Below are 21,147 nucleotides of genomic sequence, written 5' to 3'. Positions count from 1 at the left end.
AGCCAGACCAACTCCTGGGTCCTGTGCTTAGGCCACAACAACTCCATGCACAAGCCACAGACTTGAAAAAGCCTGGAAAGCTGCCTGGCAGAGAAAGACCTGAGGGTATTGATTGACAGACAGCTGAACGTGAGCCAGCAATATGCTCAGGTGGCCAAGAAGGCCAAGAGTATCCTGGCCTATATCAGGAATAGTGTGACCAGCAGGAACAGGGAAATGATCTCACCCCTGCGTTCAGTTTTGTGCCATCCACTGCAAGAGGGACATTGAGTTGCTCGAGCATGTCCTGAGAAGGGCAACATAGCTGGGGAAGGGCCTGGAGAACAGGTCTTATGAGGAGTGGCTCAGAAAACTGGGATTGTTTAGTCTGGAGGAGGCTGAGGGGAGACCTTATTGATCTCCCCAAATACCTGAAAGGTGGTTGTAATGACGTGGGGGTTGGTCTATTCTGTCTAGTATCATGTGATAGGACAAGAGGCAATGGCCTGAAATTGTGCTAAGGGACATTCAGATTTTTGTTACCAGGAAAAATTTTTTTATGGAAGAGTGGTCAGGCATTGGAATTAAACTGCCCAGGGAGGTGGTGGTGTCACCATCTCTGGAGGCATTCAGGTGTGGACATGGCAGTTCAGGACATGATTTAATGGCCATGGTAGTGTTAGATTGACAGTTGGACTTGATGATCTTGGAGGACTTTTCCAACCAGAACAATTCTATGATTCTGTGAAATACGGAGTTTGTCATTTTCTTTTAAATTAATTTTGATCTCGCTAGCACTCATTCACAAAGCAGAAGCAAACACAAAGGAAATGTTAGGCACCTACCTCAGAGATGATTACTTAGAGTCAGTTTGTCATATTTACTCATTGTTGCAGTTTTGCTCACGGTCTTCATGCCTCAGAAATGCTCCACAATATTTTGACACAGGCAAACACGTCGGAAAATTTCTCCAATGAGTACTGGAAGACTTTCTGCCAGAGCCCTATGTTATCCTATTCCAAGACAAGATAAATCCAGATATTATGTTCTGCATTAGCAGTCTAGAAAACAGTTATAAAAATAACCAAAAAATTAAAGTATATAATACCTATATTTTAGGTACTTTCAAATCACCCACAACTTCATCAAGTTAAACTAGTAGTCAATGAAATACTTATTGTGGTGGGTTGAAATTAACCCCCAACATAAAATTGTCAGACCAGATCAGTTGAAAGCAAATGAAGCTATATTTACAAGCAAAACCACAACCTAAAATATGAAACACAATTATTATGTACAAAATATACAATATTTCCATATATATACAATTTATCAAAAGCACAAGAACCCCCCTGGACAAAACCAGGGCGTTACGAACAGCTTCCTCCTCTGCCCCCCTTTCTGTCTGTACATGGGACAAGAGAAGAAAGGAGAAAAGCAGAGAGTCACTTGTTAGTACTTAGCCACAACAAAGAAACTCATCCAAAATCAGCAAGCTAGCAGAAGCAGTAGCCAGTACCTGCCAGAGCAAAGGAAACTGCAAAGAGAGAAAGTTAATGCTAGTTTTTGGACCAATGGGATTATTTAGACCTTACAATTATTTTCCTTTTGCATCCAACAGTAATTTACTTACATTGTATCACTTTCTGTTCAAGATCTGTGGAAAATTCTCCTAGGCACAGCCTAAGCCTACCACACTTACTTAAAGGATGTGAAAGCAATGTCACTTCACACTAAGAAGTCTGTTTCCTTCTCCAATCAGTATACGTCCTGTCTACATTTTCCCCGTGTTTTAAAGACAGTATTTTCGCATACCTCACACCTGAGACTGCACCAGAATATCCTTTCTAAAGGATTTATATTCAGATTGAAATGTTCATCTGACTCTTACTTAAGAAGTGCTTTTGATCATTCTCCATACATGATTAGGTATCCACAAGAGTCAAAGTAAGGTAGGCATCCCAGGACCATGTGCTATACTTGATTAGCATGGTAGGAGCTGTGTAAAGAGTAAAATCAAAAACATTGTCTTGAGTCTACTAGTGTAAAACATAAAACTCTTCCATATCATTGTTATATTTAATCTCACGTGTATAAACAAGCAGCTAAATAAATTTTAAAGGAAAATTAAATTGAATATCTATTTGCAGATTGCTATCAGTTCTGAATTCAGATCCCTTCTGGATGACAGTGAGACTGAACCCCAACTTTATTGTGAGGGGGTGCAAAAATTCAATATTGTGTGCTGGTATTTCATCAGCAGTCAGCAGTTTTTCAAGGATGGAGAAAATCTAAGTATTTCAATTTGCTTCTATGGGAGATTGTGGCTAAATTTTACTGCTGTAATAGATAGAAAATACATTAGTACTCCTGTATGGACACACATGAATTCAGGCAAAACTACAGATTGACCCACAGAGCTCATCCAAAGCAAATTAACAGACAACAACACATTGTGAGGGGTTTTAATGATCTACTATGTGAATAGTAAAGCTTTCTATTAATAAAATTACATCTACCAGAGATGACATTTCTCTACATCCTTGAAAGGCTGTCCATAGTGTTGATATGCTGTAAGGACTGACCTGAGACAAGACATTTCATGTAACGTATTTTAAAAGTATGTCTTCACAGAACTACAGGGAGAAAAGATCCCATAATATTATAAAGGTAATTTTTTCATTAATTATGATTTTGAGTCATAAATGTTTTCCAATGATTAAAAACTTTCATAACGTCCTGTTTCTGACACCACAACAACTTCAGTCTTCACCTCCTCAGGTCCCTGCGGTAACGCTAGCATGACTACACCACTCATTTCCTAAATCCCCATGTGACATTTTTAGTTAAGAATAATTCTAGGAATTTCTAATTCACCTTTGTCTGCTGTAAAATTCCAAAGGTCTATTACAAAAGAAACATCACTACTTTAAAATTATTTTAATTAAAAATTGAAATAACTACCCAACAAATACTCTGAGCAACTTTCCCCCAATTCTTTTTCCCTAAATTTTAAGTATTTCACTTTTGTTGACACTTATGCTACTAAACTAGCACATGCTAATTCCCTTAGGCATATTAGCCAGGTTCACAGTTAATGCAAAATACCCATGCATCACTATATTGTGTGGATATTAAAGGTCACGTTGTGTCAAAATTATAATATTGAAACTATACAGTTTTACAATACAAAAGTGACTCAGTAATTTTGGTATATTTTCTTGCTACAGTGAAATATTTCAGTTTTATCTAATCATACTTTTCTAGTGACTTCCACCAGAAGAAAATTAAACTCCTTTATATTTCATCATTGGGTCATACCATACTCTCAGGCATCAAAATGTTTTCTGTGAAGAGAAATTGAGCAGAATAATTACAGCATACTAAATAATTCAGGGGTCAGTGCTTTTTCTGTGGTACGAGTTTATGAGTTCTACGTAACATCAAGAGTAAAACAGATTCCAGCTCACGACATGTAACAAGAAGATGATTAACAGCTAAATTTCTTGTTATGTTTTTTGGGTTTTATTTACCTAAAAATAATAAAGTTTACACTTTAAGATTGTAAACTTTTTTTCCTAAAGTTTGGAATAGCCTTAATTAAGATTTCTTCCCAATATGAATTTAGCACTTGCAAGTGTTACATTACTAATTTAAATCACATAATATCACACATTTTTTTTCCCCAGGAAACTATTGCTTTATTTACTGAACACAGCAGATTTTATTTACTTAACAACAGTTTAGTAGTTTGTGTTACACTCATTGTCCCATGCATGCAGAAAAATTTATCATTACTGCTGATATTTACTAATTAACATGAAATACAATTATCATTTTCTTTGTGAGCTTTTCAAATCCTATGCCATATACTTTTAAAATATACTAATAAAATGTGTATACGTCTCCACTGGGTAAAAAGATCACAACATATAGAGCAAAAACACTGAGTGAATTTAGCTTTCCTACCTCATAGATACAGATACCTATAGCTAAATCCAACCTCAAAAAAATACTCAGTATGTGTGATAACTTTTAAGGGTTGCATTTTTCACCATTCCACCTTGTATGTTATACAGAGCATGAGTTCTCGTTTCTTAATCTATAGTTGGTTGAATAACACCAAATTAAGAATCTAAGAGGAGTTTTTCACTATTTAATTTGCTTGACTTTGTTTCCAATGATTCAGACTGCACTCATAAAAGAAAGCTGTGTTTGTATATTTGTAATCTAACCAAATCTCAGTCTTAGTGGTAGAATAGAAAATAACAGTACTACAGCCACCTGAGAACACAAATGAACTCTTCAAGCATCTGGTCTCCTCCATTTCTTTGAGGCAACGCCAAATGAGTTAGCCTAGATTAAAAACTTTGTGACTAAAATCAGTCAAAACCACAGTTCTGAGATAAATTGATTGGTTCTGCAATTGGAGATGACAAAGACCATGCATGATTTAACATAGTTTGACTATGCAACGACGTTCAAGGAGAGATGTCCCAGGATCTTGGAGCATTCTTCGTACTGAAAAGCAATGTAAGAGGCTGTTGTCTGACACTTTTCAAAATGCCGTTGCTGCCTCAGTTCACCTTTTCCCGTGATCCACTCATTTGACTCTCAGTGCATATGGGAACACAGGAAAGACAGATCATATTATTCCCAGGGGTTTAAGGCAAATAAAAAAAAAAAGACCACAAAGCTGAGCTTTGGCTTGAGTCAAATGGACAGAATTCAATTTCTATTACTCCTTGTGTTCCTCAGTTTCAAGTGCAGAAAAACAAATGGAACAAACTGAATTTTTCCTGTTAAGATTAGTGGAGGACTAGTACAAAATCTACCTTCAAAATCTCTGGTTGAAACAAGTCTTCTCTCTTGACAGTGTAGCACCAATGTTCCAACTGCATGATGCCAAAAAGCTTGAGAGATTGATGATCTATTGTTTCCATTATAAACTTTCTGTAGTCATTTTTTCAAACACTGAGGAAGACAGTATGCACTCTGATTTAGAGTGGTTTATCACATTTATGTGCAAGGAAAAGTATTCTTGTAAAAACGCTATAATTTGAGCAATCTATTTGCAGCATTTGAATTATGTCTCCTGAGTTCTTTATTAGTTCCTTGTTCTCCTACCACCTATTGGGTAACAGAAGAGCAACGGTATGTGTGACATTCTGCAACCTTGCTGTCATCTTCTTCTGATGAAATGTCAGATTTGTCCTTTAATGAGTCATCTGTGCTGTGGTTTAAGCAGAGTATGGGCCTTCTGGCTTTGCCAGAAGCGATATATTCCTCAATTTGATTGCCTGGAAACTGTGTTCTTCATGAGTACAGATCATCCTTTCAGTTCACTTGCAGCTGTTGCTTCCTCACTCATAACATTTCCACTTAACACTTCATTGATACCAATTTGCTTGCTTTTGTCACAAGGCTCTAAAAAAGGCTAAGGAGATCCTCAGAGGATGACTTGGGCTGAACAGACAAAGGAGCGGACAAGTTTCTTACTGAAGTGACCTGGGTTAGCTAAGAAACCCACAGAAGTCAGACAAAGGAAGGTTTGCAAGAAAAATGCCACAGTTCAAAGGAAGTTTGAAGCCGTGTGAGAAGGACTCTGTACAAATTTAGGTTATTTGCCTAACATATGAAATGTTTGAACTGAAAGCGTTACCTGTATTCCCAATACTGAAACATTTTACATTGCTATATGCAAACTGCATCTACCCTAGAAAGAAAAGTTGAGCAGTATGCAATGGTTTAGTGGCTTAAGGCACGACTGATGTTCAGAGCAGTAGAGAAAAGAAGGAGGGGGGGGGAAGGAAGGAAAAAAAAAAACAAATAACAAAGAGAGAAGTATGAAGTTAAATCCAGTTGGTGGGCAGTCACTAGTGGTATTTCCCAGGGCTCAGGATTTGGGCCAATTCTCTTTAATATCTTTATCAACGATCTGGATTAGGGAATTGAGTGTACCTTAAATAAATTTGCAGATGACACCACATTGGGCGGGAGTGTTGGTCTGCTTGAGTGTACGAAGGCTCTGCAAAGAGATCTGGACACAGGCTGGATCAACAGGCTGAGGTCAACGGTGTGAGGTCTGACAAGGCCAAATGCCCAGTCCTGCACTTGGGTCACAACCCCATGCAATGCCACAGGCTTGAGGCAGAATGACTGGAATGTTGCCTGGTGGAAAAGGACCTGGTGGTGCCAGCTGACAGCCAATTATGTGCTCAGGTGGCCAAGAAGGCCAAGAGCATCCTGGCCTTTATCAGGAATAGTGTGGCCATCAGGAGTAGGCAAGTGATCTTGTCCCTGTAGTCAGCACTGATGAGGCTGCATCTTGAATATCGTGTTCGATTTTTGGGGCTATTGGGGCCCTTATTACAATAAAGACATTTAGCTGCTGGAGTGTGTCCAGGGAAGGGCAACAATGCCAGAAAGGTCTAGAGAGCAGGTCTTATGAAGAACAGCTGAATGAACTGGGATTGTTTAGTTTGGGTGATACTGAGGGGAGACCTCATTGATCTCTCCAAATACCTGGAGGGAAGTTGTAGTGAGGTGTGGGTCGGTCTCCTTAGTATCAGGTGATAGGAAGAGAGGAATTGACCTGAAATTGTGCAAGGGGAGGTTTAAATTGGATAATAGGAAAAAAGTTCTTTATGGAAAGAGTGGTCAGGATACGTTACCCAGGGAGGTAGTAGAGTCACCATCCCTGGAGGTGTGGACATGGCACTTCAGGATGTGTTTCAATGGCCAAGGTGGTGTTAGGCCAAGGATTGGACCTGATGTTCTAAGAGGTCCTTCTCAACCAAAACTATTCTAAGATTCTAAGCTGTAGAGTGGTAGCAAATGAGAATGGCTGGTGTTTCAGCAGAACTGGAGACCGGGCCAATGGTCTCGATTCAGGCTGGATGAAAAGGATATTAGAAAAATGTTTTAGGAGAAGCAAGTCTGTCAAGGCTTTTACACTCAGAGTGTAGAAGTACAAGCAGTTGCCAGACCTGCAGAGCACAAAATATAAGTTGTAGTCTTGATGTTGTAAGGGAGGATTCTAGAAAGAACTGAACGACAGTTTGCTTTTACTTTTCAGTCTTTACTACTCTATTTAGGTTTTCTACTAGCACTTGCAATAGACAGTCTCAGGAAGAAATCTGTCATATTCTTCCCAGTATGGGATTTCCTCCATGCTAGTCATTAAATTCAAGATGAGTCTGGAATAAGTATCCTCTCCTATATACATTTCCTCGTTGTCCTGAGAAGGAAGACATCCTTCTTTGACTCCAAAGAGCACAAAAAACACAGCTGGCTGGCTTGGTATCTGAAGGCAATGGAGAGAAGGGCTACACTGCCAGCTTTCAGGGCTCACTTATCTCAAAATTATGACATACCTTTTTGGGGAGGAAAGGATTTTAATATCAATTGTCAATTAGATGGATGAGAAGTATATTCCTGCAGATATTGCAGTAACACTTTGGAGAACTAGCCCAGTATATAGGGCAAACAAAAGGCTGGGGTGTGGAAGATAGATTATTGTGGTATATCGGCAATATGCAGACAGAAGAGTACATGTGGTAAATTACCAATACTTGTGGTCAGAAAATTCAGAACTATTCAAAAGCACATTCATACCCTATAAAAAATGCATTTGCTATAGGCTACAGTTTTCAGTAAGTACCTTCTGGTTTTGTCACAGTGCACCAAGACTCATATATTCAGTTTGTGGCCAACACAAGCACAGAATATCTGTCACTCAAAAATTTACGTCGGCTGCTCACAGTTCACGTAACTCCAGACTCATCCACAGTAAAACACAAGAACACCATGTTATGCATCTCACCATGGACAACAGCAGTGGATGCCTTTGGATGACAGGAAGCCTTGAGTATTTTGAAGTATTTGGGGTAATCAATATCAGCAGCTATGGGATGAGCACCATACTCAGCTGCAGCTGCTCCATGCCAATGGCATCCCTTCAGCATGACATTTCCATGGCACACGAACCAATGGCCTTGGCTCAATCTCCAGTTCCCAGATGAAATGAACATGTTGTGCAGGTATTGCCCAGACACAGGCTAGTTGCAGCACTGGTCTCCATAGTCTAAAACTCCTCCTGTGGCCCAGGTGGCATGCAAGAGTGGCCTGGGCCCCTGTGATGACAGGGCCTATATGCCAATTACTTCTTGACGCCTCAGCACGGATCCGAGACATAGGGGCCTGCGGCCAAAATGACATACCAGCGATGGACCGCTACAAGTAACGAGGGACCATCCCGGCGCGGGGCACCTGCCCGCCTCGGCGCGTCCACCTGCCTCCCAGGACCCTGGGCCTCTGTGCTCGCCCTGCTGCCACCAGCCGCGGCCATCCTAGGGCGAAGCTTCCGCACACGGCCGCCGCCTTACCAAGGAGATAACCTCCCGTGGTACTGCCGCCGGGAGCGGAAGGCGGCAGCTGATCGCGCCTTATGCAACCAGCTCAAGAAGTAGCCGCCTCCGCCCGGCCCGCAGTCGGTGCTGTCCTTGAGTCCCGAGGTGGGTGGGGGGGAGTGGGTGGGTACAGGAGCTTCCGCCCTGTCTGTTATCGCTTCCCACCGGGGCGTGCCGTCCTACAGGTGCGGGGCCCGCCGCACCAAGGAGAAGCTAAGACGGGTGGGCGGCTCCGGGCGGCGGGCCAAGGTGTGCAGCTTGCGGTCGCTGTGGAATGCTTGGTTTCTCCAGTCCTGCTGCCGGCTGACAGCGAATTGGTGCGGGCTTCCCAGGGTGGCGGCACACTAATCTGGAGGAGAGGGCGGGAAAAGCTTTAGCCCTTACCATCTTTCTCCTCAGACTCCGTGCCCTGCCTGTCTGCTCTCTGCGCCCCGTGTGTCAAGTCGCCTAGCTGTCGGGAAATGAGTGGCTGGGACGACCTTTATCCACTTCCAATGCCGCCCTCCTGGGTACCGGGCGCTGCCGCCGGGATTGTTTCTTTGCACTTCATCCAGAAGCTCTTCTTCCCTTACTTTTGGGTTGACCTGAGATACCTGCTGAAAGTACTGATGTACGGGCTGAGAGTGGAGATGTACCAGCTGCAAGGGAGGATCGTCACCGTCCTGGACAAGTTTGTGAAGCTGGCTGAGAAGCAGCCCCACAAGCCGTTCCTCATCTATGAAGGGAAGGTGCACACCTACCGGGATGTGGACAGGAGGAGTAACAGAGTAGCGCAGGTCTTCCTACGCCACGGGGCTCTGAAGAAAGGCGACACCGTGGCCTTGCTGATGAGCAACGAGCCAGACTTCATCCATCTGTGGTTTGGATTTGCCAAGCTCGGCTGCGTGGTGGCTTTCCTGAACTTCAATGTCCGCGCCAAATCTCTCCTGCACTGTGTCAGTAGCTGTGAGCCCAAGATGCTGGTTGTGGGAGCAGGTACAGTATATGGCTGATACATACATCCAGAGCTTTTAATGTCACATCTGCCCTGTGTATACCTTTCCAGCTCCTTCATTGAAAGTCTGACTTTCAGATGTTTACAGAATGAAAGGAATCTAGGACTGGGAGGGGCTTCAAGAGATCATAAAGTTTAAGCCTCTCAGGCAGAATCAAAGGTATCCATGCTTTCGGGACATCTATTTAACCTTTTCTTTTAAAATGTGCATTTCAGGAAAGTTTATCATCCAAGTGCACCTTGTTCCAAGCATTTAATTAATTCCCTGATTGCTTAACGTATCTCAGAAAATATTTAAATGATCCATTAAGAAAAATTTCTTATTCCATTTAGAATAGTAAATTTTAACCTGAAGTCATCTGCCTTATTCTACAGTGATCAAACCACTGCAAACTAGAAAGTTTAAGCTCGGACTACAACCTCTCTGTACAACTCTTCAGAGGTATGATAGTCACCCAGCGACCAACATTGAGAGGCTTTTCTTCTTTGTTTTGGTTTGGGTTTTTTGCGGATGTAGCACATAGGAGGTTGATTTGTAATAGCCAATTTAGTGCTGGCATTGAATTGTAGAAGAAATTGCTGCATTTTTATAGGAGATGATTGTGTTGTGTAAGCTTTTAGAGTATTACATTTTTATTATGTGCTTGAAAAGAATTTAAAAATCTTCATGTAGACATACTGTGAGTTGTATATTCAAATTGGACTTTGATTATTATAAAATATCTAAAACCTCAACTTGCGTTAGCATTTATGATCAAGTGCAAATGAAATTGCAATGCTAATAGATCATGCAGAACCTTGTCATTTGGTTGGAGAAGGATCTTTCAAAGTATTAAAATTGTCCTGCCTCTCCAATAATAATATAAAGTCTACTCTGTCTTATTCCAATTTCACAAATTCTTGCCTCATTCCTATACACGTTGTGAGGTTTTGCATCTATGATACCTAAATGATGTAATTTCCTCTGCAAATTTGTGCTTTCAAATATGTACTTAAGATTTTTCCCCAGCATATTTTTTAATTATAACTGTTGTCATTGTGATTGTATGCAGTATGCTAGTTTAATAATGCTTGTTAATTAAAACAAGCTAATGAAACAAAAATCAACTTAAATTTAATCTCCAAACATATGATAACAATGCTCCTGAAGCATTTTTGCCTTAATTAAAAAAAAAAAAGTATTATTTAACACTCTCATGAATATATGCTTTGGAGTCTGTGAATTGAGGAATGGAATTAATATTTAGAAAATTCTTGCTTATTGACTGTGGTGAAGGAAAACTGTGGGTCAAACCTTATATTTAAGGGCAGCCTTTATTAATTTTAAAGGACAACTAACAAATTAAAAAGCAGGAACAGGGCATATGTTTCTCCATTCTTAAATTGTTACCAGCAGCTATGTTAAGTACCTTGTTCTAGGAACCACCCTGTACTCACAGAAGAGTATGTGCTGATGGATACCAACAAGTTAGTCTCTGAGCTTTTTTTTTATACATTGGTCTTCTTATTTAGTTATTTACGGATTTTAGTCCCAGCATTGCTGTCAGGCCCTTGAGCCTGCAAGGCTTCATAGTATTTTTCTAGTGTTAGAAACTCTTTATCATCTGTATCTGTGAAGAAGCTGAAGTTCTGTTATGTCTTGTTGGTTGGCTATGCCATAAGGAAAGGTAGCTTCTCCAAAGGAATTCAGGCTTCACAACTAAATGTTCACATACAATTAGGTGACTGAGGACTAACTCATACCACTCTTGAAACAAAAAGATAATTATTGCGCATAATTTCTGCCTAATATATATAAAAATTACAGTGCAGTATTTGACACTGAGGTTACAAAGTCAGGTAATTCTCAGAAGTGTGTTGAACATTTTTTCTTTTAGTATTAGTGTAATTTTCAAGGTATTCTTCCTTATCAGTAGGCATGACTTGAACTTTCTTACCTGTTTTGCTCTTGCATTGTTTTCCACAGGATTATACATAGCTTGAACATAGTGTATATTTTTTCCAAAATATTTACAGTAAAAACAATCAACCTGTGATCCAATATCTATCATATTCATAGTTAAGTAGCATGTTTGGCAACTAACATTGTTTGGGTTTTGTTTGTTTTAGTTAGAGAATATTATCTAATGGTGTTGTTTCTGAATAATAGAAATTCTAGTTTTGAAAAATATATGGGCTTTTCACCATCTACAAACAAATACAGATTAGACTTAGCAATTCCACTTTTTCTACCAGTTACAAAACTATCTTTTCAACATTTTTATTATCTCTGATCTTGTTCTTTTCTGCAGAACTGCAGAAATCATCCCCTTAACAATTTGACCATTAACTGCCTCTATTCAGTAAGACCATATTTGGTCTTGAAAATCCTGCCTGTAATGGCACATTAAATCAGGAACCTGCATTCAAATCCACTCAATATTAGTATTTTGTTTCTGCTGATGGGCACCATCCATCTTCTGCTGATGTCTGGAACACTTCCTATATTTAATAGTTTCTTGCTAAATCTTTGTGATCACAATGGTGGCATAGCTTTCCTGGGATTTCCTGTGTTTTGCAGCTTCTTTTGGGACATCTTGTCATTTTTCCAAAATGCTCTTAGTTTTTATGCAAGCATGATACCCCTGTCAAAATAGGGTGGGTACTGTTCCTGTTTTGATATTCTTTCATGCTACCTCTTGCGAGATCTCTTACTTGAGGAATTTATACTCTTCAGTTCTGTTTTGTACCTTGTATATTTTTCTGAGTTTGTGGTTTGGTGACCTAGCCCAATTAGTATCATCTTTTCTTAGGTACTGGCAGTCAGACTTCGGTCTGACATGTCTCTGATATTTTGATTGCTTTTTCTAACTTGAGATGGAATTGTCCAATAGCAGTTAAGTTTTGAAGCTTTGTTTTTTACTTCTAAATTTTATGAGCTCTCTGTAATTATTATTCCTAAGCATCAGATATGTTATAATAACATAAAAATTTCTCCCTATTTTTGGTTTCCTGTATGACATGGCTACCTCTTACAAGTTGATTTTTTTCTACAACAGCGATGTTCTTTTAATTCATTCAGCATAATCTATTAACTAGGGTTTTTTTCCCTCTCATGCAGCTGCAGGCTGTAAATAGATTCTCTGATTTTTCAGCATTTACACTTTGTAGCCTAACTACTTTTCAGTATTTCCACTTGCCTTTGTGGTAGGGAGAGAGTTTTTGCTCTAGGTCCTTTCACTCATCTGCTCTCTTGCCAGAGCATTTAGCTTTTGCTTTGATTTGTTACATAACATTCTCACACTTCCATTCCCAGAAACACTGTCTACTACCACTCCCATTCTGGGGAATGTTTCTTGAAAGGGATTCAAAAGTTGGAATTTAGAACTGTGTTTTTTATAAAACAAAATTTAGCTAATGTGTAAATAAAAACTTGAAAATCAAAGCAGCATTGTGCCCTTCTCACTATCAGGCTACAAGCATTAACTTACTCTAGAAGCAATCTGAACTGTTTAAAAGGTATTTGCCCTTACTACATTTGTTAACATATTTTGCCACCCTTGGTTCATTTAAAAACTACTCACCAGAAAGGTACAAATTAAATTTGCCAGTGCATTTGTAGTGTGTTGCTATTTGGAAGACTTCAGTTCTTAGCAGGACACCCCAGATTGCCAACACAACTTGTGATGTAAAGATTCAACAGTGAAAGGATTGCATTATTTGACTCCATTAGACTGACTTACATCAAGCATGACACCAAAACCTATTCAGGGAGTATACATACTGTATGGACTGCCTGTTCTACACGGGTCTGCTTGAGCAGGGGTGTTAGACCATAATGACCTCCAGAGATCCCTGCCAGCCACAGCCATTTTGTGATTCTGCAGCTCTGTACAGAATTACATCTCCAAGCAATGCAAATAAAATATATCATTTTCTTGGCCAGGATTCTTTGCTCTTCAGGTACCAGGAGTGCCTTCTGCTGCTACTCAATGTCTTCTGTACTTCTCACCATCTGAGCTCAGAAGCAGGGTTTATGCTGGTAGGAGTGAAGTTCAGACACAAGTGTGTCAAAATCCTGGAAAAAGAGTATACAAAGTCATTTTGGTATTTGTGAATTGGTATTATGTACAAGTAGCAGTATCATCTCTCGTATGTTAATCAACTGAGTGAGAAAAAAATGTGTTTTTTTTTTTTATCACAGCCATCTTTTCTTAACTATTTGGAATTAAAAGCTCTTCAGACCTAAACATTTAGGACAAGGAAACCTTAGAAGATCTGCAGAACACATGCCTATTTGCTCTGTTAGACATTGTACCTCCTGGATCACTTGCCTTTACTTACTTTGCATCTCTGTCCCAGATGGAGTTTAAGTGGAAGATAGTGCCCAACTGTGATTCCCAAGCCAGTCTCTGTTCTGCTACCTATACTTCCTTAGTGGCATTTCAAGATACCAATACTGATGCTGAGCCATAACCGACTTGTAATTCCTTTTTTTATTACAGAAAGAAAGTGCTGAGTGTAAGGAGTCACTTGGGGAATCAGGTACAAATAACAATTATTTTCTGAGGCCAGACAGTGTGGGGAAGAGTTTGAACTTGCCATAGCTTACTGAGCACATCAAAGTTATGTAAGAACCATTTCATACAGTTTGCCTTCCAAGTAACTTTCTGTCCAGTACAAGTTGATCTCAATATGATGTATCCCTTTCAGCAGTGTAGGACTGTCCTTGCCAACAGGCTGCATTGTTTCTTTGCTGGAAAATAGCATAAAAACCCTTCTGTGCAACTTGTAGCTCAGGACAGTAGTTCAAAAGCAAAACATTTTTCATCGTTTCTCTAGAGATATAACTGAGTTACGTATTCATGTGAGTTTCATGTAACAGTTTCACAAAGTTTTTGTTGAATATTGAAGTGCTTTAAAAGCAAGAGAGGGGAAAAAAAGACAATAAGAGGGGAGAAGCATATTTATCTTGAATAATTCAATACTTTTTTTTTCCCTGGCAGAAGCCGCATAGTGAATATTCATATCCAAGCTATGTAAACAATTTGCCCACACTGCTGCTGACTGCATTACCAAAATTTAGATAAGCAGTCATTTCTTCCAAAGCAAATAAACTAAAACCTGAATATGCTTTCATAATGTAAAAAGCAAACAGGTACTTAAGACAAACCACAAGCTTAAATACCTAAACTGTTTCACTCTAACTGCATTCCTGTATGGTAAAGTACAAATACCAGCTACCTCTGGAAATAATCAAACTACAGTTTTTCCAAGAGGACTCTCTTTTTCCCCACACATAGGCAAGACAGTATGTAAAGGCCAGTGAGCCCTACACAATGTCTGGCATAGAAATTCTTTGTTGATGGAACAGAACATTAGCTGACTATCCTCAGAATTATTCTATGGAAATATGTTAGTACAACTGAGAGTTATCTTCAAACACCCTATGCGTCTGTGTGTTCCAAAAGTAGTTTTCAGTTTCTAGCACTTTGAATACCGTTTTAAATTGCCCTTTCTTTTTGAGGCTATCCCTGATTGTTCTTTGCTGTTCTTTGCTATCTAACTAGAAATTTCTTTCAAGATAATGTATAACCACAAGTTGTTCACATATTGTTCCAAGTATGAGATCCTTGAGCACAGAAGAAAAATTCTATTGTATAATTGGTTCATAGTTCAATAGCTGTCCAAAAGCCAAGCAAGCCTGCATGCAACAACAAAACTAAGTTTTGACTGAGTGTTTATGGAAACAAGAAACAGTGTATATGTTTAATTTGAAGATTGTTCTTTAAATTAGAGTAAATATTTTTGTCTATTAAAAGGGATCTGTGCCCTCTTGTTATTCTTAAATCTTAAATAATTGCATCTTAAATAATTGAAATTAATAGTTTGCAACTTCCATCCTTTTAAGAAAGGAAAATGGGGGAAAAAAGAAGAGGTGACAGACTTGCACTTCATGTTACTCAAACACACAAAACTTGGTGCATATCTTATCTAGAATTTCTGAATACAAAAAATGAATACTGTTGTAGTTTCATATTTATTACTTGAAAAGTGTTCCCTAATTGTATAATATAACAATAATACGGAGTGTTGTGGAAGAGGAATGTATGCCAATGAGTCAAGCAGGAGGCTATCTATCTTCTAGATTTTTGTAATTATTTGAGTGATTACTTCCTGAAATCATTTTACAGTGCAAGGAAGTTAGAACACAAAAATTTTAATGTTGCACTCCACCAGATCTATTTACTAAACATTCATAAAATATATAGAATTTATACTCTATAGTTTTATAAAATATTTACTTGGCCACAGTAAGTGATACATGTTACAGTGATAGAGTCCTTCATTAAAATACATACAGCAATCTGTCATCACAAAAGTAGTTTTTGGAAAGATTAAAAATCTACAGCTATTTTGATGTAAAATTTACACAAGGAGGTTCTGTTAATGATACTCATATTTAATATTTGTGAAATGAGCTTGGAGTTGACATCAGGATTTCAAATGCTGGCCCTGGCAATACCTCCTTGTGAGATTCAGAGTGTGAGTCATGTAAACTTCTCTTGTTTATTTATCTAGAAAAACAGAGATGGTAACATAAATTTATACACACAGGAATATTCACAAAATTAATTGCATAGGCTGAGATCCAGAAAAGCACTTAAGTGTAAATGAGTCTTTAAGTATGTGAATAGTTCTATTGAAATCAATATTATTTCTATTCTTGAGAATTTTCTTGGATTAGAACTTTAATGTCTGTGTGATGTTCTGAAAAAGTGACAGGTTGTAAAGCTGCTTAGAAATATAAACATAAATACCAAATGTATTACTTAAGGGTTGGCCTCCATTTATATTATTTTTTTCTTTTTATTTAATCTGGGACTCTCATGGTTTCTTTCCTGGTAAGCCAGAAAAACTAGTAGTTATGCTGCTAGTTTTATTCTATAAAAATGTATTTATATTCAGGTAAAGGCCAGTAAAAGGAATGGTTTTCAGTGAATGAACATGTGATTATAATAAAATAAAATTGTCTGATTTACCTGAAATCAGATTATCTAAAACACTCAAAGCACTACATAAGTAGTCACATGGTTCTTTGGCAGTGTCTGAACAAGGCACGAGTTTCTCTTCTGTGAAATTCAGGTACCTGCATACACAATACAGTTTTTCATTTGTATGTTTGTTTTTAAATCAGGCCCTTATGTGCTTTTGAAAAAAAAAATTACTGCTTGATGAGTGATTGCTGTTGAAGGCATCCAGGGAAACCTGCACTTTGATTACCAGTTATTTCTATATTTGCCTTGCGTCTTAACAGATTTCTTCATTATTTATTTGAAGTTGAATCCTAACTACACTTCATTCCGATTTTAGCAATGACCAAGTGTTATACAAAATGACATGATAAGCAGCAACTAGTAATCAAAGCTCATCGTTTTGCCTTGAGGGATACTTGAAAATTGACTTTGTGGGGTCAGCAGTATTTTTAGCTCATTGTGTCCTGTTTTCGGTGAATTTTCATACTAGTTTCTAATTATTGTATTGAATTTATTTATGTCCATGGAAGTGGCTTTCAGTCCTCTTTCTATTATTAAAAGTTTCAGAGGAAAAAAAACTGTATTTGTTTTGTTTTGTGAAGACATAATATAAGTAACATTATTTTATGTTAATTTTTAAGATCTGCTTGGGTCTCTGGAAGAAATTCTTCCTAACCTCCAGAAAGACGTAAGTGTTTGGACAATGACCAAAGAATCCACTTTTCCAAGTGTCCACACCCTTTTAGACAAAATAGAGGATGCGTCTGAAGACCCTGTTCCAGTCAATCAACGCTCTGCCAAGAACCTCAAGTCATCTGTTTTATATATATTTACCTCAGGAACAACAGGTACAGAGCTGCTAAAGAGTCTATATTATCCTTTAGCTTTCATCTAAAAACTCTGTTTTCCAAAAGTCTGTTCTTCTCATAGTAGAATATCAGACTTCCTAATTAGAAATATTAAGATAGAAATGACAGTTACTGTTTATATTCAGTGGCTTCTTTTTATTCCTACTACATTGTGAAAATGCTGTGAGATGCTTTGTACCTTAATGGTTCACAGCTGAGGTGTTTATAAGATGTTTTGCCTTTTCTTTTTCCTTTTTTTTTTCAGTGCTAATAAATATTATTTTGTTATCACATACAATTGCTTAGTTAATATAGCTAACATCTCAAACTTTAAGAAAAAAATCTTCAAAGAAGCAAATAGACATTTTTTTCCTTAATAGGTCACGTTCTATGCAGGTCACTGTAGATAGGAAATAGGATTAAGTTACTAGCCTTTTAGTTTAGAAACAGATGGCTGCATTTATTACCAGTGCTTCACCAGCTAAGAAGCTAAGACTTTAAAAAAATCTGATCACTGGCATGAAAAGTACCATAATGTTGTTAAGATAAGCAGATTGGCATTCTGATTCAGCTGAACGCAAGAGTTTTAGTCACAAGAAGATTTAAAATTAAGATGTGTTTTATGGGTTTGTTCACTCATACAAATAATTATTTATTTGCCTTCGGTTCTAGGGAAAAATTAGGAAATAAAAATCTCAATCTAGAATAAAAAATTTAGGAAGTATAAGTACTATCAAGAGGCTAGGTGTGTTTGTAATAATACTAATGTAAATATGATTGGGCTTGCTTGTTGAAAGTATGGAGGTTTTGAAAAAATATTGTAGAATTCTCCAGGTAGGAGGATTTCTCTCTTGTAACTGCTTTTGGAACATCTGTGTGAAGTCTCAAATTTCAGTTATATAGAATTTAACATATTTTTTGTATGTAAGACATTAGTTTATATTGAATTTCTTTTATGTACCATATGACTAAAAGTGTAAGGTTTGTTTAGTCTGAACAGTATGGAATAACTATTTCTAATGTAAAGTAACTGAGGATTTTCACACTTTTTGATAAAGCAAGAGCATAGTGTTGCTCCTAAAATCACTGGTAAAATCAGTTTAAAAAAAAAAAAAAAAGAAGAATCTTGTCAGCTACAGACTGATTTTTTTTCCAAAAAAAAAATCAAGATTCTGTGGAGCACTTCTGGCTCTTAAGTGTTTTTTTTTGCAATATAGGCTTGTTGCCTTTTCTCTTCAGTATGATGGGTTTTGAAATAGCTTTGAAGTGTCGCTATAATCTGCATATATGACACTTCTAGTAAACAAGTCTTCAAATGAATGTTAGCTGTGCTAGGAAAAAAAAACTTTCTGAATTATTAATTTTTTTTAAACTTTTAACAGTTCTCTCTGTTCATCATCAGGACCCAGCCTGAAGTATGTGGGTGTAGGTGAGAAAATAAATGAATCAAGACCACATCACTTACTCATAATAATGGGTACCAGAGTACCACCCCAAGAAGCTCTTGCGTGTGACTGCATATTGCTGAACAGAAATGGTGTGATGAACCTGAAGAAACTCATTAAGAAAAACATAACTGGAGTGAACTTTTTGTTGGCCTTTTTTTATTATTTATATTCTATATAGTCTTCATACTATTCTAAACCAGACTGTTAGGCTTAGACGTATACATCATAGATAACCACTCACTACGTGATCTACTTCATGTAGATCCCACGCCTTTCTTAATTACATTACAGTCATTGACTCTTACATGAAAGAGATGTAGTGTGATACTTCTTTATGTTAAAAGAAATTAATGTGTTCAGTAAATGCTTTTGGCCCTTTGTTGGTTCTGTCTAATTTAGTAGCTTGCTAATCATGGAGTTTCTTCATGTTTCCACTAAATCAATTTTAATGCATTTGACGTCACATTAAATTACTAGCAGACAAGGTTACAAGCCAGTTTGTGTGTCTTTATGTGTGCAGAGCAAACATGCAATACTGTATTAAACAAGCAGTTGTGTATTAATGACCATCTAAACAGATGGATGAAAGTTTGGTTATGGAAGAAAGAATTGTTTATTTTACAGTATTAGAAACCTCACACAAGAAAAAAATATTAAATTGAGTTTTCTTTAAGAGAAGCTTAATGCATGTTTTGTGTTTTCATCACAGGTCTTCCAAAGGCTGCAGTGATCAGTCACTTGCAGATTCTTAAAGGAGCTGCTGGACTATGGGCTTTTGGTGCTACTGCAGCAGACATCATTTATATTACTCTGCCTCTTTATCACAGTGCAGCATCTCTTCTTGGCATTGGTGGATGCATTGAATTGGGTATGGCTTGTTTATTTGATTATGATGTTATTAGATAATTATTATTAAAATGTATAAAACACACTTAGATTCACCGATTATTATACAACTGTATGAAACACAGGTTCACTGCCATTAGAGAAACTAATCATTCACTGAAATTAAATTAATAGTCTTTTCAGAATAGCTTTATATTTATCTGTTTTGGAGATGAGGAGTGTTGTAATAGCAAAGGATCTCTTACAAGCGATAATTGTGATACTAGAGAAGAATTAGTTCTGGTCATTTGTGTCACAACTGTTTTTGCTCTGTTTAATACTTAGGTAAAAAAAGAATTTAAAGACACAGATAATATTTTGGCAGGTAGTATATGTACAAACTCATCATTGTATTGTGGCATAGAACTAAAATGTATTTTGGTGAACTTAAAAAGACTGACAGATGCATTTATAGTTAACACTGAGTTTTGTCATGTATCATTAGATCATATATAGCTTTTTGCCCATTTAATTTTTGTGCTCTTTTGGCATGGAAAGTAAAATACGAATTTTACTGAGGTGATGTAGGTGTCCTCAATGACTCTCTTACGAAAGATTTATTTCAAAATTGATATCAAATATTTCCTGTTTCCTGAAGTATCAAGGGCAAGTTAAAGCAAGGGAAAGATCATTGGCTTATGGATTAATTCTGTCTGATTCTGCATTGATTAATAGCTTCTTTGTTGAAAAATGAGGTTTCAGTGTTACTCAAATAATTTGCTAATTTTGGCTGACTTTCTGGATATTTTCAGTTAAATTCTTTTGAATAATGTTACAAAAATTTTTAACCACTTGTTTACTGTCTCACAAAGGAGGCCACTGGTTTCATCTCCATTCTTTGTCTACCAGATTTGTACTTCTAATAAAACAGTTTAAACACTATATAGTTATCTGAACAAGGCTGCTCTTGGTTTACGTTCTATTTTGTAGAAATACTGAACATACCTAGGTATGCTGCCATATAGACAAAATGCTTTGTGTCTTTTTCTACTGTTTCCATAAAGGTGCAACCTGTGTGTTAAAAAAGAAGTTCTCAGCTAGTCAGTTTTGGAGTGACTGCAAAAAGTACAATGTGACTGTCATCCAGTACATTGGAGAACTTTGCCGTTACCTTTGCAACCAGCCAGTGGTAAGTAGAACCAAAATGGTGGCCATTTGTCTGTAAGTGATATGCACAATTTTTGTTCTCAATGTGGTTATTATGTTAAGAGGGAAATAAAAATGTTCTGAACCTGTCTTTTTGCCCTTTTTGTGTGAGGTTTTTCACATATTTGAGATTAAAAACTAATTCAGTATCCTTTGGTGAAATTGGTGAAAAAATAGTATTTCACTACTATTTAGTAAAATAGTGTTTCACAATGTGAGTTCAGAAAAACAGGATTACTATTTAATGTGTTTTCAGAATTTTTAAAATTTTGTTTCTAAGCACATAATCTGATGTTTTGAGAAGATTTAAAACATATTTTAAAGTCTAGAAGGGGTTTTGTCTAGGTTAGCAGATCAAAAAAGAAATTCTTTTGTTCCACTCAGAAAGCTATTCCAGACAACAAAGCTAGTTTTGCTAAA

The 21,147-nt window shown here is 37.5% G+C and overlaps 1 protein-coding gene across 1 annotated transcript in view; it reads left to right on the top strand.

Annotated features, from left to right (window-relative positions):
- Positions 1 to 8,851: 8,851 nt before the first annotated feature.
- SLC27A6 (solute carrier family 27 member 6) overlaps positions 8,852 to 21,147 on the top strand; it is a 36,227-nt gene continuing 23,931 nt past the window's right edge. Inside the window, exons 1-4 of the mRNA XM_054397741.1 lie at positions 8,852 to 9,365; positions 17,042 to 17,248; positions 19,406 to 19,564; positions 20,586 to 20,710. Coding sequence (XP_054253716.1) covers positions 8,852 to 9,365; positions 17,042 to 17,248; positions 19,406 to 19,564; positions 20,586 to 20,710 — 1,005 coding nt within the window. The remainder of the gene's footprint in view (positions 9,366 to 17,041; positions 17,249 to 19,405; positions 19,565 to 20,585; positions 20,711 to 21,147) is intronic.

This window comes from Indicator indicator, chromosome Z (genome assembly GCF_027791375.1).
Source record: "Indicator indicator isolate 239-I01 chromosome Z, UM_Iind_1.1, whole genome shotgun sequence".
Classification (NCBI taxonomy): Eukaryota; Metazoa; Chordata; class Aves; order Piciformes; family Indicatoridae; genus Indicator; species Indicator indicator.
This window is presented reverse-complemented; position numbering and strand designations above follow the sequence as displayed.